Source organism: Lissotriton helveticus, chromosome 6 (assembly GCF_964261635.1).
Source record: "Lissotriton helveticus chromosome 6, aLisHel1.1, whole genome shotgun sequence".
Lineage (NCBI taxonomy): Eukaryota > Metazoa > Chordata > Amphibia > Caudata > Salamandridae > Lissotriton > Lissotriton helveticus.
In genome coordinates, this window is record NC_136067.1 from 1,082,058,589 (window position 1) to 1,082,075,679 (window position 17,091).

The 17,091-nt window shown below is 42.4% G+C and overlaps 1 protein-coding gene across 2 annotated transcripts in view; it reads right to left on the bottom strand.

The window, feature by feature from the left end:
- PHF10 (PHD finger protein 10) overlaps nt 1-17,091 on the bottom strand; it is an 821,853-nt gene that overhangs the window by 579,679 nt on the left and 225,083 nt on the right. For both annotated transcript variants that reach the window (XM_078648727.1, XM_078648728.1), the window contains one exon: nt 10,033-10,166. In XM_078648727.1, the coding sequence (XP_078504853.1) occupies nt 10,033-10,166 (134 nt within the window). The remainder of the gene's footprint in view (nt 1-10,032; nt 10,167-17,091) is intronic.

Genomic DNA, 17,091 nt, shown 5'->3' on the forward strand with positions numbered 1-17,091 from the left:
AGTGTGGCATGGTATGCTCAGACGTGAGTCCCTTGCTCACTTTGCCACTGGATTCAAGCAAGACGGCTGTAATGCCAGACACCGGTCCTCGGAAGCTTGTTTCCGGTCCAGGGAAGGCATGGCTTGGCAGTTCGGGCTGGACTGTTCCCATGAGGCACAGGGTCAGACTGATTTGCATATAGCCATGTCTGAACTGGGGTGGCAGAGTGGGCTAAAGAACGGTGATGGATCAAACCCAGATCTTTTGACTGGATGTGAGTGTTTGATTGGTTCAGATGCTCCGTCCATCACCACCCCCTTTTGTACCTCGAAGACGGCTGTAATGCAAGAAACCGGTCCTCGGAAGCTTGTTTCCGGTCCAGGGAAGGCATGGCTTGGCAGTTCGGGCTGGACTATTCCCATGAGGCACAGGGTCAGACTGATTTGCATATGGCCATGACTGAACTGGGGTGGCAGAGTGGGCTAAAGAACGGTGATGGATTAAACCCAGATCTTTTGACTGGGTGTGAGTGTTTGATTGGTTCAGATGCTCCATCCATCACCACCCCCTTTTGTACCGCTTTGGCCGCCATAAGTGTGGCAGGGTATGCTCAGACATGAGTCCCTTGCTCAGTTTGCCACTGGATTCAAGCAAGCCGGGCTGAAGACGGCTGTAATGCCAGAAACCGGTCCTCGGAAGCTTGTTTCCGGTCCAGGGAAGGCATGGCTTGGCAGTTCGGGCTGGACTGTTCCCATGAGGCACAGGGTCAGACTGATTTGCATATGGCCATGACAACTGGGGTGGCAGAGTGGGCTAAAGAACGGTGATGGATTAAACCCAGATCTTTTGACTGGGTGTGAGTGTTTGATTGGTTCAGATGCTCCGTCCATCACCACCCCCTTTTGTACCACTTCCCTTGGGAACCACCCCTACACCAACCAACCACGCACGCAACCTGGGAGTCATCCTCGACTCAAAACTCACCACGACCAACCAAATCAACGCAGTCTCCTCAACCTGCTTCTACACCCTCCGCATGCTCCGCAAGATCTATAGATGGATCCCTACCGACACATGAAAAACCGTCACCCACGCCCTCATCAGCAGCAGGCTCGACTACGGCAACGCCCTCTACGCCGGAACCCCAGCCAAACTCCTCAACAGACTTCAGAGAATCCAGAACGCCTCTGCACGCCTGATCCTCGACGTCCCCCGCCAAGACCACATCACCCCCCACCTGAGAAACCTGCACTGGCTCCCCGTCGACGGAAGAATCACCTTCAAGCTCCTGACCCACGCACACAAGGCACTCCACAACACCGGCCCAGTATACCTCAACAACCGACTGTCATTCTACGCACCTAACAGAAGACTCCGCTCCGCCGATCTCTCTCTGGCCGCCGTCCCACGCATCCACAGAACCACCTCCGGAGGCAGGTCCTTCTTCTACCGCGCCGCCAAGGCATGGAACTCCCTCCCTCTCCTCCTACGGCAGACAGAAGACCCTCAGACCTTCAGGAGACTACTCAAGACCTGGCTCTTCGACCACTAGCTGCAGCCTCCCTCCCCCCCAGCGCCTTGGGACCCTCGCGGATATGTAGTGCGCTTTATAAATTGTTTGATTGATTGATTGATTTCTCCATTGCACTCTTCGCTTCGTATGGAAGATGATATCATTAGTTGTGTGTCCGTTGTGTGTTGAGAAATAGGGATCCGCTATGGGTGTTTCAGGATGATGTTTTATGAGGTTGTGTTTGAAGCGTTTGGCTGCGTTTTTAGAGAGTTTGGGGGGGTAGGTAATGGTATAAGTGTGTGTGTGCCTGTGAGCTCCATAATAAGTGTGAAATAGTTAGTGAAGTGTTGTGCGGGTGGGTTTCTGTAGTCAGTCCGTGTTATATTGTGTGGAGAGAGGCTTAGGGAGAGGGTGTGTCAGCTGTAGTGGTTGACAGAACTGCAGGGCAGGACATAGATGTAATAATGAAGGTAAAAAGAAACAAACAGCAAGCCGACAGCTAGTGCGCTACAATAATGGGTGATAAGGTCTATTGGTGAGGGATGTATGACAGTACATCGCCAACCGTTACAACGCACGCTCTTAGCACGCAGCCTCCACATCGCAATTACTCTTACTTGGCATGTTTTTTCACCGCATGGCATTTCAACGCCAATGTTGTTTAGCCTATAGCTAATTCCATTAGGACGCATACCGAGAGATCGCACGCCATTACAACGTGTAATGGTTTCTCGGTTTTGCTCGTAAACTCCCTGTAATGAGTTTGAAAGTGAACTAAACTCAGATAAGGGAAAAAAGGGCAAAATACTAAAAGCAACCAGTGTGATTAATTTGGAAGCACTAAAGCCCCCACATTTATCTAAGGCGGTTTGACAGGATGACTGAAAAAAACACAAGCCAATTTTAGGTCAGTGCAGCTAGCAGAACTGCTAAACTTTGTGACCTCTGGATACATTGTTGAAGGAAAACTGGGGAGGCTCAATTTACTCTGACATCACCTTAGTGCTCCTCCATTAAATAATATTAACAAAAGGCCATTGGAAATCTAGTTACTCGTGCATACACGCTTTAAACAATTGGTAAGCACTAGCACCTTCAGGTTTTCTTCATTTATTTTAATTTTCAGTGCATTTTTACTTATCAGCATATAAGCTTGCTCATTTTTACAGATATAGTGCTGGCTGGACATTTCCTTTTTAAAATATTCTTCACGGTGACATGCTATATACGAGGTTCTAACCCACATCGCATCCTAGTTAGGGTCTCGACCATGTAGAAACCCCAGAGAGTCAAGCGACTGGCGTGATCCTAGATTATCCATCTAGAGAGCTGTTGTCTTGGTGGATCTGTAGCAACAGTGGTAAATGACAGTACTCATGGGCTACCCCAAAACAGAAAGAGAAGGCCTCAAAAGGACTTTGCAGAACCTTATTTGTTTTTTAATGTTCGAATAATTCATATTTAGCCTGCCTAAAGATGCTAAAAGCGTTTTTCAAAAATCGGGATTTCTCAAGGATTATTAATCTATTGATCTATTTCACTTTTATTTCCTACGAAGTAATTCACCTTGTATGAAATCAAATAAAATACTAAATAGGCTGAAATTTTAGGAGGCAGTTCGTAGAGGCATTTCATTGAACCTTCGAGGAAACAAACATTCATGACTTTAGTTTTTCTTGAAAGTGAGGGAAATTGATTTAAAGCAGACAGGTTCCTGTGTGCTGTCTCAGGGTCATTGAAAGACAGATATAACGGGCCGCTCCAATGTACAAGAAGCTCAGAATGGGCTCTGAGGGCCACGAAGAGCACGTGTGTTGAGGGAGGCGGTGGCGCACACGGACACACACACAATTGCTCACGCACACTGACACCCACAGAATTGCTAGTGAAACGTTTTGGGAATTATCCAGCTCATAAAACACAAACTCATCGAATGTAGTAAAAAATATCATGGTTTCATACACGCACATAAATGGTTTTCACATACACTTTTCCATGGGAAAGAAACTGTGGAAAATACGAATTCGCCATTAAATGACAAGTTATGACATTTCATGTCATGCATAATTCGTTTACATTTCATTGGGAAAGAAACTGTGGAAAATACGAATTCGACATTAAATGACAAGTTATGACATTTCATGTCATGCATAATTCGTTTACATTTCATCGTCCGTAGCGTATTAAACCTCTTGGCATATTTATTTTTTAAATCATAAATCCACCTCTTGTCATGTATAATTAGTTTACAGCGTATTTCATTTTGTTTACATTTCATGTGGTATTTCACTTAGTATTTCATCGTCCGTAGCGTTGTAATCGCATGCGATGTTAATGGCATCGCGCCGTTGTCGCATGCGTAGTGAATGCATGCGATGCCATCGTTCCTGCGATGTAAAAGTCGCGGTGCGATGGCACCACGATATGTTGACATCGATGTCATGGGTGTTTCCCATTGGTGTGGGGTTAAAGGCATAACATTAACATTTTTAACTGTTTTCACTGGATATTATGATCGGCTGGCGAAGAAAGCGGAGAGAAAATTCTTGTGGTGGTGCTTTTCCAATATGGCCGCCTTATTTGTACCAAGCCTCCTATTCAACCGTGTAGTCCTATTTCTTTTTCCATTGAATGAGGGCTGCACGTTGTAGTCCTCTTTTTATCTCTTAGCACTTGTCCTATTTCAGTTTCAGTGGTTGTTGTTTGGCCTTGGAGGGAGATGGTCTATGTTTACCCAAGGAGGGGGGATGTGCCTCTCACCCTCGTTGTTTTGTACTTTTTAAAAAAACTTTTTTACTTCACCCCTCCATTGCTGCCATTTTGATGAGCTCTTTCGATGTGCCATTGCAACAAAGTCAAAATACCAAAGCAGTTTACGGAGCAACTTTCAAGACCAGCGTGAAAGGCTCTCGGTGCACCAGCTCCCTGTTATCTGATGTGAGTGCTCTCAACGCTGTTCCACGGCGGACCGGTCGCACTCCATCAACCAAATGTCTGTGCTGTATCTTCCGAGGATCTCCTACCACGCCTACCTACGCTTGATAACATTTTGTCATTTATCTCTTCTACTCTCTATTCTTCTTCTCCCCTTAGATGAGATAGAGGAGCTGTATATATTCTACTACTGCCTTTCTATTTAATCTTAGAGGAGTTGGAGGCCTTTCGGCGCTTGGAGTAAACATTCCCAAGTCCCAGACAGCAACAACACTAAACATGTTAAACGCTTGCTAACATTTCATCATTTATCTTTTTCTGTCTTTTCGTCCCTATTCTCCTTCTCCCATGAGCTAGTACACTGTTGCCGTGTATATTCAACTACTGTGGCGGTGTAGTACCTCAAAAGGGTTGGGGGCGCGTGATCACCAGGACTCAACATTCCCAAGTCCCAGACAACAACAACAGTAAAGATGTTAAACGCTTGATAACATTTCCTCATTTATCTTTTTCTGTCTTTTCGTCCATATTCTCCTTCTCCCATGAGCTATATAGTGTCACAGTGTATATTCTACCACTGTGACCCTGCTGTAGCTCAAAGTGGTTGGGGGCCTGTCGGCACCAGGACAAAACAATTTGAAATACAGGTTACTGGCCTTTAAAAGTTAGGGGCGTATTATCAAGCCCCTATCGCCACAACAACATCACTTTTTGTGACGTTGTGGTGGCAATAGCTTCAGTTCCCTATTATCAAGGCAGCGTTAAGCCACTTAACGTGGCTTAAAGCCACGTTAAGTGGCTTAACGCTGCCTTGATAATAGTGCCCCTTTTACGCTAAACTTAGCGTGAAAGGGGGCGCGCAGTGGGTGTTGCGGTGGCCTTTCCACCGAAACACCCATTAAATTCGACACTGCCACCTATTATCAAGGATGGTAATAATAGGTGGCAACGCCGAACTTAAGACCAGGAAAATCCTGGTCTTAAGATGGCAAAAAGAAGCAAAATTATTGATCCTCTTTTTTGCTTTTTCCATGCCATGTGTACTGCCTTGTGCAGCAGACATGCAAAAAGCAAAATGCCATGGTTTGTTTATATACAGGAAGGTATTCCTTCCTGTACATTAACAAACCTCCCTGGTCACAGACACCCTTGCACTCTGGTGCAAGGGTGCCTGTGTTGGAGCTAAGTTGTAAAACTTAGCGCCATCACAGGGGAAAACGTGAGACTGCACCTTATCCTAAATAATATGGTGCAGCCTCCCGTTTCCGAAGTGGCAGAGAGAGGCGTTTAGCCACGAAGGCTAACGCCTCTCTGCCACTTCCATGCTAATATCCCCCATAGTTCCTAACTGAATGCCTTGACGATCCCTACATTTCCGACAGACATTTCGTCATGTATTTTACTCTCTTTTAATTCCTATTCTTTTTCTTCCCTTATGAGAGTATTTAGTGTAAACGTCTATATTCTACTACTATCATTCTATTCCACCTCGGAGGCGTTGGAGGCCCGTTGGCGCCAGGACTGAACATTCCCGAGTTCCACAGCACAGAAACTTGAAAACAGTTAGACGCTTGAAAACATTTTGTCATTTATCTTTTTCTGTCTTTCCGTCCTTATTCTCCTTCTCCCATGAGATAAAAGTGTCAATGTGTATATTCTACTACTATCACCCTATGTTACCTTAAAGGGGTTGGGGGCCTGTCAGCGCCAGGACTAAAGAATCTGGAATGCAGATTAGTGTCCCTGCATTATAACTAAACATTGCTCAGGGAACTAGCCAATCCGGGGGCTTAATTAAACAAAGCACTCCACACTGCGCTCCGTTTTTCTTTTTCCCACCATGATTTCCAGGCCCTACGAGAATCCCGCCGAAAACATATAAAAATGTTTCTTTACGTTCGACTCTGTGACACCCCTGAGCACCCTAGAAAGGTCACACTGTTCTTACCCTACCCTCTCCTACTTAACCGAGTCACAAAATGGCAGCCAAGGCTTCCTAGTTTGAAGTGTTGGCAGCCAATCCCAGGCAAGATCATGCTCGGAATGCCTGAACCAATCGGATCTCACAATTCTCAAATACCGATATCTCTAAATCTATAAATATCTCAAAAAATACTGAATGAATTTACACCATTTAAAAAAAAGCGTGCTTTCTGAACCACCAGCTACCTTTTTGCCAAATTTGGTGTAACTCCATTCGGCAGTTCGGGCTGTAGCTGTGTCTAAAGTTTCCTATGGAAATTAACATGGAGAAAACACGTTTTGGGACACCCCTTTTATTCTCGCACCCCCTTCACCAATCACCCCCAAACTTTCAAAAAAGGAGCTGACCTCAATGAACAATTAGTTTTGAAAATGTCGTGAAAATTCGTCAAACGGCCCCAAAGTTATTCGCAAAATAAAAACCGCTTTTCCTATAGAAACTAGGTTCTAACTAACTAATTATGATAGTTGGACAGCACCCTTCAAAAGTTATACATTGTTTTTTTTTGTTTTTTTTATTGGTTTTTTTTTTTTTTTTGTCCTCATAACCTCCGATTGGACCAGTGCCAAATAGGAATCAACGGAGAATTACTGACTCAGTTGAGAACTGGTAGGGACACATATCTTGAAGGCCCTCTATCCCACAGTCTTCCATCGAACTCCAAGGAGGCACTAAATCCTACTCTGCTATCCTGCAGCAGACCACGGAGTAGTTTTGGCAGCCATATGGGGGCCGGGCATGAACCGGATAACAGCTGTTCCCATGGTGCTGAAGATAAAGAGCACCTTAGGATATCAATCATTGGACTCGGGGGGGGGGGGGGGGGGGAACCCGAATATATCACTGAGACCACTTAATCAGATGCCAAAATGCCCTTTTTCTGCGATTTCCAGATCTAGCCAAATCCATGACTGATGTCCGCAATACAGAGTCTTGCCAGTCTCTAAAGGTAGGAGGTGACGAGTCCTTCCATTTCCTGCAGATCTCTCTTCTTGCGAGCAGGATGGAATAAAAAACTAAACATTTAGGTAGATGTAATACTCCTTCCAACCCTCCAAAGATGATCAAGGACAGATCCATTGTGACATGTTTTCCTAAAGACTCAGTGAGGCAGTTGCTGATATTCTGCCAAAAGGTTGTTAGTATCGGGCATTCCAAGAACATGTGTGTATCTGAAGCAGCAACTTGACCGCATTTAGCGCAAGACACTGTCTGTCCTCCTGTGAATTTAGAAAGTCTAGAGGGGGAGTAATACGCTCTATAAAGGGTAAATATGTGGTTTCTGCGAAGCCATGATGGCTTGACGATACTCCACAAAAGCTCGAAAGAAGATTTCCAAAGTGTTTGTAAGTTCACATCCCCCAAAACAGAACCCCATACTAACTCTAGTAAAACAAAGTCCCCATCTACCTCGTCCATTATAGAGTTGTACCATCTAGATATTTCTTTCTTTTCTGGCCCTCTAGTTAGTAGATCGGAGATAAAGGGGCTATGACCACCTAGTTTAAACTTATTTTTATTAGCAGGAGACATTTTATAGGCAGCTGTCCAACTATAAATCTGGATATATTTGAAGCGTGAAAGGTTAGGACCAATCTTGGCTTGCAAATATTCCCATGAGAATAAATCTCCCTCATAAAAAAGGTCCCCCCAAACCTCCATGCCCGCCTCCCTCAAAGGGACTGCCAGGGTGTCATCAAGCCAAACCGGACTTTCGGGTAGGTCCCACAATGGGGTTTTTTCACAAAAGTAGTTTACTTTTATAGCTTTCATGATTTCTGCCCATGTTCGAGCAAGACCCTGTAGGATCTTCAGTTTAATTTTTTTTTAAAACTTAGGATTTCCAAACTTAAAGAGAAAACTAGAGTGATTGATATTTTCCCCCTCCAACATTGCTGCATACATCATTCCCACCCCCAAGGAGTCGGGATTCTTTAACAACATCCTTGAATGTGATAATTGAAAGGCCCAAGCATAGATTTTTAAATCAGGGGCCGCCAGCCCTCCCTTTTCACGTCGCCGTCTTAGTTTTTTCCAGGCAATACGTGGGAGATGGTTGTGCCAAATAAAAGAAGAGACGTTTGATTGAAGTTTAGCTAAAATTTTTTGATCAAAATATAAGGGAATAGTATTAAATAAGAAAGAAATCTTTGGGAGAATAGACATTTTGATAAGATTAACCCTACCTATTAATGAGAGGGGGAGATGCAACCAAGAGTGAAGAAGCTTACGACAGTCTTTAAGCACTTTGGATAGATTAATTTGGACTATTTTATTTATGTCGTTTACAATTGTTAACCCTAGGTAACGCATAGAGGTGCTGGGATGAAATTCTATAGGTGGATTCTCATCATTCCAGATAAGCATTTCGGTTTTAGTTGCGTTTATCTCATACCCCGACACTAGTCCAAAGGCAGTAGCCAGCTTCACTATGGCAGGGAGAGCCGTTACGTTTACAACTCTCCAAGCAAAAAAAGAAACTCCATGAAAGCCTGACAAAGACGGATGTGAAACTTGATATCAGACAGTTTTTTTCAAGCCCTGAAGAAGTCCGGCAACGGACGAAACGCGTCGGCTATCTGCAACTATCAAAAAAACAAAATAAAGAATAAAAATTGAATAAAAGAAAGAAAATCCAAGTCACTACTTTTGTGTGTCTAATCTGAATAGTTGGGAAAACTAATAACTCTGTTTATTTATGTTTTTATTAACTGTTCTGTAACAATGTATAACTTTTGAAGGGTGCTGTCCAACTATCATAATTAACTTTCCTGGGTGGTAGGTTGCCTTTCTCCCTTAAGGCCCGTGTGGGAATCACGTGTCTGGGCATAGCACCTTCTATTCCGACACAGTAGATGGTATTTCAACAGTGGTGCAGTTTTTTCCTTAATTCCCAGTTCTCTTGCCTCATTTCTAACTATAACTACCTACTGGTGAATGCCAGTAGGAGATAGATGGATGCTAAGATTTTATTTTGTAAGCCCAGTAAATCAATTTTAAAGATAATATTGAAAAGGCTTCTTTAGAACATTAATATCAAAGGTTTTACCATACAAAAGAATCAAGCTACAACATATTTACAGGATGTTTACTCTTGCCAGAAAATAGAATGCCAGAATGCCCTCAATAACGGTTTATTTCTAATAGTATTAAACAACTGATGCAAGAAAGGGGATATGTATCTGTATTATAACTCCTACACCGAAGTGCGGAAAACTGCCACTTCGTAGTGAAACTGTAAACCTGTCATGAACGCTGGTATAGAGAATAAGTGGTGCATTGCCATGTGGCACGTTAGACCTTTTTGGAGTCTTTACTACAGTGAGTTATTGTCCACAATACATTTCTTGCAGAAAATGTGCATGACAATATACACTGACGTGGTCTCTAGAGATGCAGATGACATTCTATCAATAAATAAATACATGGTAAAAATCAGTGTAAAATATATAAAGAGAAGGACATCAAAAAGTTTCCAAGTGCAGCCTGTCAACGTTTAGCATGTGGAACCAGAGATATGCACATTAAACTATTCAAAATCTTCACATATCTGATGAGTCCACAACATTTTATGCTCAAAGGCTCATTCACCTAGTTGTTTTACTACTGACTATTGCTTACCGAGTATTCTTTGTAGTGATCAGTGATTCGTTGACGTTCTTTCTCCTGCAGTATAACTGAATATTCTGCATGCTTGGTTGGGTATTCTTTAATCATTAGATCAATTACTTCATCACTTCGCAAAGCTGTCAGACCTAGATTGTGTGAGAACACTAAAAATTTACAAAGGGAAAAAAAATTCAACTTACAAGCCATCATTCACTTTTCAGTCAAACTGTTAGAAAATGCAGACTTCATTCACATCAATTTACTAAAGTAACTATGTTCCTCTACTAATGATCACAAACCTGTAACTACTGCCATTGTGATGGTGTATCTATAGTTTACATTTCCATTCTCTGAAGTTAGGACTGTGGGACTCCAAAGGTAAACAAGTTAAACTGTGTATGGTCCTTTTTACTGGGGAGTACATTAGAAAGCAAATGTAACTTCAGAAAGCTGTAAGTATAATTGCCTTTAGGGTGTTCACACCATTCTAAAATCCTCCATGCCAGAGAGTGAGTCAAGCGCTCATTAATGCTTCCTGTATGCATCACAAGATCAACTCACACCAAGTGCACATGTACATTTCTTCTTAAAAACTTTGATAAATTGAGCACTATTAAACTAAGTAAAAGTAATAATTCTCATTTCTAACAGTTAGAAACAGTCAAATTGCGGTACATGAGAAAAATAGTCAACATTATTAATATTATTATTATTATTATTATTATGTCAAGCAGCAACTGCCTTTTGCCAAGTCTTTAAAAACAGTTTCCTGACTTGTAAAACACAAAATCAATGAGAAAAGTAAGATATTTCAAAGATGGCAGGAGGGGAGAGTAGTGACCATTACTTGATGTAATGGAACCTTTTCTTACATTTAACAGTTTTAATCTCTCTCTTAGACATAAATTATAACACAGCAGAAACAAATCAATTATGATGTCACTTCAACAGCTGATAACATATCAGAATATCTACTTCATGGCATAAACGACTAGGCAAGTCCACTGCAACTCATTGACACATTTTTACAATGCCACAACCTCATTAATTTTTTTTTTCAAAACCAGAACACAACCTCATTAATTTTGGGGTCATTGCTGTAACGCTGACTTGAATTGGCAGGATCTAGAACAGTCAAAAAACTGCACAAACATAGCATTGTTTCAACCAATACACTCTGCATTTATTCTTGTACTAAGATTTATGGAGAACGCTAGAATGAATATAGTTTGTCAACAGCATTTAAATACAAAATAATGAAATCAATAATACATTACCTAAAAATCCTTACCTGAGAAGTGATATTGAAGACTTCAAAAAAACAAAAGAGGCTGTAAATATTAAATAGTGATAAATACACATTACTGACCTCAATAATACTTTGCTCAAAATCTTGATGTTTGTATAATTCTCTTGTGCTCTGTTTGTTCTGAAAAGCTAGCCTTTGACACGTTCTTGCACGCCGAATCCGTCTGTTGATTAAGGCAACTAATCCCTGTGATTTCTGCATCACGGTAAATACAGCAAATGTGTTGGAGTTTTGTTCAGTAACTTTGAAGCAATATTATATTCTTTCATTGTATACCTGCAGTACTGCTACAGTTCTTATGTTCAATATTTGCAGGTGGTTAATCCCTGCTTGTTCCAATGATACAGTCAGAGGTTATTAATGAGTTAACGAGCTAGATTTTCAGCATGCAAACCAGTGATCATGCCACTCAATATAATGTAAAATAACACAAACAAGCTGAATATATTTACTTTAATCCAGGATTCAAACAAATTCATTAACTTTGAGAATTTATTAATATAATCTGTAAAACCCGATCATCTTAATGCAGGTAAAAAATCCTCTATTGTGAGGAAAACACTGACTTGACAATAAGGAGTAACACAAGTATTTTGGAAATCATTAATTAGAACAATGAAGGGCCATACAAAAACCCCTGAAGAAGGAACCCTAACTCCAAAGTGAACCGGGGTGTGGTAACAGTGAATACACAGTACAGTCTACTTTTATTAGAAAGACTTTAAATATCAATCACGAAGTCGGAAAAGTACATACAATTACAAATAAATGCAGACTTTGATTTCTGGACTAATTATGTGCCTTGTGAAAGTTTTTTTGATGAACGTAGATCTATCTATTTCAGATCAAATTAACACTAAATATAGTACTGAGGTGTTTGGTATAGTAAAGGGGCTATTGTAAATAATTGTCAATTTTGTAATATGCCGATCCACATAATAACTGTGTGAGGGAAAGATATGCATGGTGGTGAGAGACTCAAGTGGAGAATAAAGGAGGTGAATCATTAACTTTGTGATTAGATTCCCTTTAAAGATTTCAACAGTCTCATCATACCATTCTCGTCACTTTGACTCATTAAGCACTTACTTCCATTATCGGCTCTCAGAACAATCACCTCTTTATGTGCTTTCAATGATTCCTGAAAAACGTTGGCAGTCCCCACAACCATTGCTTTATACATCTTCCCAATGTGGGTGGACCTCAGCATAGCTGGAAGCAGAACAATTGGGTGTACTTCTAAAGTCTTCAATATTTGTGCACATGCTGTAGATTTTTCCTTCTCTGGATAGTTTCCAAACAAGTCCAGGTTCAGGAACAGTAAGATTACATATACTTAAAAGAATCTAATGTGTATTTCAAACTGTAAAATAACCTACACTTCATCTCAATTTGTTCTTTCTGCATAGAGCTTGAATGATCTTTTTACTTCCACTGTCCTTTCTAGCTTTTAGGATAAAACACCATAATTTTTGATGGCCTTTGCAAAAGGCTGTAGGTTATAAGTAAGGCTCCCGGTTTTATGGTAACTATTTTTTTTAACATTGCCGTCTGTATTTATCCATATTTATTTTGTGGTCATTTTTTCTGTATTTATCCATATTTATTTTTTCGTGAGCAAAAAAAAGACGCTGTGGCTAGTACTTATTCACATTTATTTAAAAAGGCAATGCGCGTTTGGTTGTTATAGGTTCAGGTAGATTTATGCAGATGGGTAAATGGGTTACTGCTTTTAACAAAGAGATCCTTTTGTTACTTGCTGTTAATAAATTGCAAACCTTCTAACATAAGACAGTGAGCTATGAAGGGCCCTGTAAACCTCACTGTCTTATGTATTGTATTGTAATTGCATTTATATAGCGCTTACTACCCTTGACAAGGCATCGAAGCGCTGTTTTATCCAGTAGCACACTACTCCGGAACTAACTCACAAAATCAGGGATTGTGAATAGCATGACTTTCCGTGGTGGTCATATATTAGTAAGGAAAACAATATTATTTGACTAGGGGTGAAAGAATTTTGTTTTAGACTGGATAAAATCATTCTTTGCCATTGGTTCGCATGCATATTGTCTTGTCACTAACCTAGCAGTACTAAAAGAAATGCAGTATTCTTCATAAAAACATATTAGAAATATCAACATAAAGGCTCATTTGGAACCATCAGACTGATGATTCACATTTGCGGATTTCCCTGCATCCTAAGATTCAGTAACAGTGAAGACACTTTTCTGGGTGCAAAGATAGGGAAGTGACCTCTCAGTAACCAGTAATCCAAACTCTCTCAGATGAGAACATTATTTTAGTGCAGGCGCGCCACGCCCATTGGGCTCAAAGGGCTTTAGCCTCCCCAGTCGTGTGTGGCAGCTTCCCGGGCACACACCCAGCCGCACCTGAGCACTTCACAGGTTTTTAAAAGACCATTTACTTGCTATTGAGGCTTTGTTGTACTTTCACCCCTTCTTAGAGCCCCTGCAGCTCCACTCTTCTGATTGCTGGAAGAATTAGCCCCCCTCTTGAAATTTCACTCTAGTTGCGCCTCTGTTTCAGTGTCACTAGCGAGAGAAGGTCGCACTGCAAAATGAAACTGAATTAGAGAAACACATTTAAAATAAGAGAACGGTGAAGCACTACATATCGAACATAGCAAGGGGGACATCGAGTAAAACAAACATAAGTTAAACGGTGCACACCACACTTGGTGTGCCACACTAACTTGTTTTTATTGGGAGACAGAGCGATAATCTTTTCTATGGTAATAGCAAATAATATTATTAAATCAGGCTGTAACAAGTAAAAAAAGAGTACAGAAAATGATTTTCCAGCTCACAGCGTCTCTTTCAGACAGCCGATGTGCACGCTCCTGGCGTGTCCTTCAGCGTGCGCCTTACAGACATGGGTGCGCTAAGAGAATGGACGACTGCAATGCAACCAGCAAAGCCCTCACTCACGGCTCGGTCTGCAGATTCCCTGGCCATCTCCTCGGCACGCCGCAGGGCTCTCCTCACCACTCAGGAGCCCCGTCTTGCCTCTGCTGCCATGTAGTCAACCTCGCTCTTCGCCCGGTCCCTCTGATGAGGCCGGGACTTCAGCATGGAAATTGCAGGGTTCCGGACGTCCTCTCCGGCGGTTCCTTGCGGTTTCTTTGGCAGACTCCGCCCACATCCCAACAAAGGCTGCTTGGCTTCCGGTTTCGCTGCCATCTGCACCGGAGGCAGGGAGTGAGCCCCGCGATGTCGCCTCCGTTGTTCAGCTTGTTTTTATTGCTGTCAAGAATTATGTTTTACAGTGTAACATGAACCTTCAGCGGAGCGCCCCCTTGTCCAAGCAGTCTTGGACCAGTAGCGACATCTGAGGGTCGGAGATGGATAGAAACCGCCCGGACTCGCATCGCGCGCTTTCACTTTGCCTCCCCCCGTCGGCTCCACGGAGACAGCGTGTTGCTCGTGGCTGCCGAAGACAAATGTGAGGCTTGCCTCAACCTCTCTTTTTTTTTTTGGTCCTCATTCCTGCCCTTGGTATCTAAGTAGTAGTGCGTAGAGATAAGCATACTGTCACAGTTAAACTGGTATGGGCATTGGATGTTACGAGGTGGTTCACCCATCAGTACTTCAATATACTCCCACAGCACCACATCAAGATAACCCTCAGGGTAGTATGCTGCGGTCAAATACCCAATCCTGTATCGAACCGCCCTATTGGGTATACAGACGTAAAAAGAAAAAGATAGCCAAACAGCGTAATCATTGGACTTCGAGGAGGGGGGGGGGTCGGGGGGGGACCCCCGACTACATACTCAATTATGGCCAGTGTAGTAAAGACCAAAAGTTTCTCTTATCTGGATTGCCCGATCTTTGTAGGTCCATTTTTGATGTTTGTAGCATAGACGTTCGCCAGTCCTGTAGGGAAGGGGGTAGCGGGTCTTTCCACTTCTTACAGATTTCCCGTCTGGCCAACAAGATTCCAAAGAAGAGTAAGTTCTTTGCTGAGCCCTGGAATTCTGATGCAACGCCAAAGATTATAAGAGCGGGATATGGCCGGACTTGGAAACCTAATGCAGTAGTGAGTGTAAGACAGACCGCATCCCAAAACGAAAGTAACAAAGGGCAATCATAAAACATGTGTAGATCTGAAGCCGCTCCCAGACCACATTTGGGGCATGCCACCACTGGATTATTTGAAAACTTCGAGAGTCTCTCATGCGAGTAGTATGCCCTATGTAGGGTAAAAAGGTGGTTTCGACGTAGCCACAATGGTTTTACTATATTCCACAAGATCTTAAAGGACTCAAACCATAGATTCTCCACATTTTGATTTGTAATGTGTGCGGCCCACAATGTGTCGGGCAGATGAAACTCGCCATCAACCTCCTCCAGTAGTAAGTTCTACCAGAATGAAACCTCTTTCTTTGTTGGAGGCTTGTCAATTAAGAGGGAGACCATATTGCTATTACCCCCTAACTGAAATCGGCCCTTAGCAGGAATTTGTGAGAATTCCCAGCTTCGTATTTGGAGGTATTTAAACTTGGAGAGCCCTGGCCCTATCCTAGAGAGTAACACCTCCTATGGGAGTAAGCTACCCTCCACAAAGAGATCCCCCCACTCCTCCAATCCTGCCTCTCTTAGAGGTACTGCAAGACCATCCAGAAGCCAGCTCGGGGACCCAGGTGAATTCCAGAGTGGAGATCTACCAGAGAAATAATCAAGTTTTATGGAGCGCCTAAGTTTCAACCATGTTTTAGATATATCTCGCAATACCTTCAATTTTATTTTCTTAAAAAACTTGGGGTCGCCAAACTTAAATAAAAATGCATGTTCAGCTATTTTTTCCCCTCTAAGCAGTGCTGCAAACATATACCCACAGGCGGAGTTAATGGGTGATTTTAGCAACATCCTAGCATGCGAGAATTGAAAGGCCCATGCATAGAGCTGGATATCAGGGGCCGCCAAACCACCCTTTTCCCTACGGCGCCTTAATTTCTTCCAAGATATTCTAGGGATGTGATCATTCCAAATAAAAGAACTTATATCACTTTGAATTTTGGCTATCTTAGAGAGTTAAAAAAAAGAGGGATGGTATTAAACAAAAAGGTAACTTTAGGAAGAATAGTCATTTTAATCAGGTTGGCTCTACCCAATAGCGACAAAGGAAGTGAAGACCAAGATTTCATCAATCTACGGCACTCTTTAGCAATAAGCGAAAAATTTGATGGAACTATTTAGTTTATATCATTATATATATTTAGGCCCAGGTAACATAAAACAGGACTCAGCTGAGCCACTGCCACAGGCTCAGGGTCGTTCCAAACCATGATGTCAGTCTTCGAGGCATTGATTTCATACCCAGACACGTTACCGTACTCCTGGGCCAAAGCAATTATAGCTGGAAAAGCCGAGCGGAGTTCGGAAGTGAAAACAAGGACATCATCTGCGTACAGGGATACCTTCTTCTCCCATCCCTCAAAAGTAAATGGCTTGATGTTGCAGTCGTCCCGTAACCGCTGAGCAAATGGCTCAATATATAGATCAAATAGGAGGGGAGAAAGAGGGCAGCCCTGACGGGTGCCCCTCATGATGTTAAATGGGTTAGTTAATTCCCCATTGACTAACAAAGAGGCAGATGGATTTTGATACAAAAGTCTCACTGCACGTCTAAATTTTTCGCCGATGTTAAATTTTCCCAAGACTTCCGATAGGTATATCCAGTTGACCCTATCGAAAGCCTTGGTGGCGTCTAGGGTGAGAACAGCCAGTGGAAGAGAT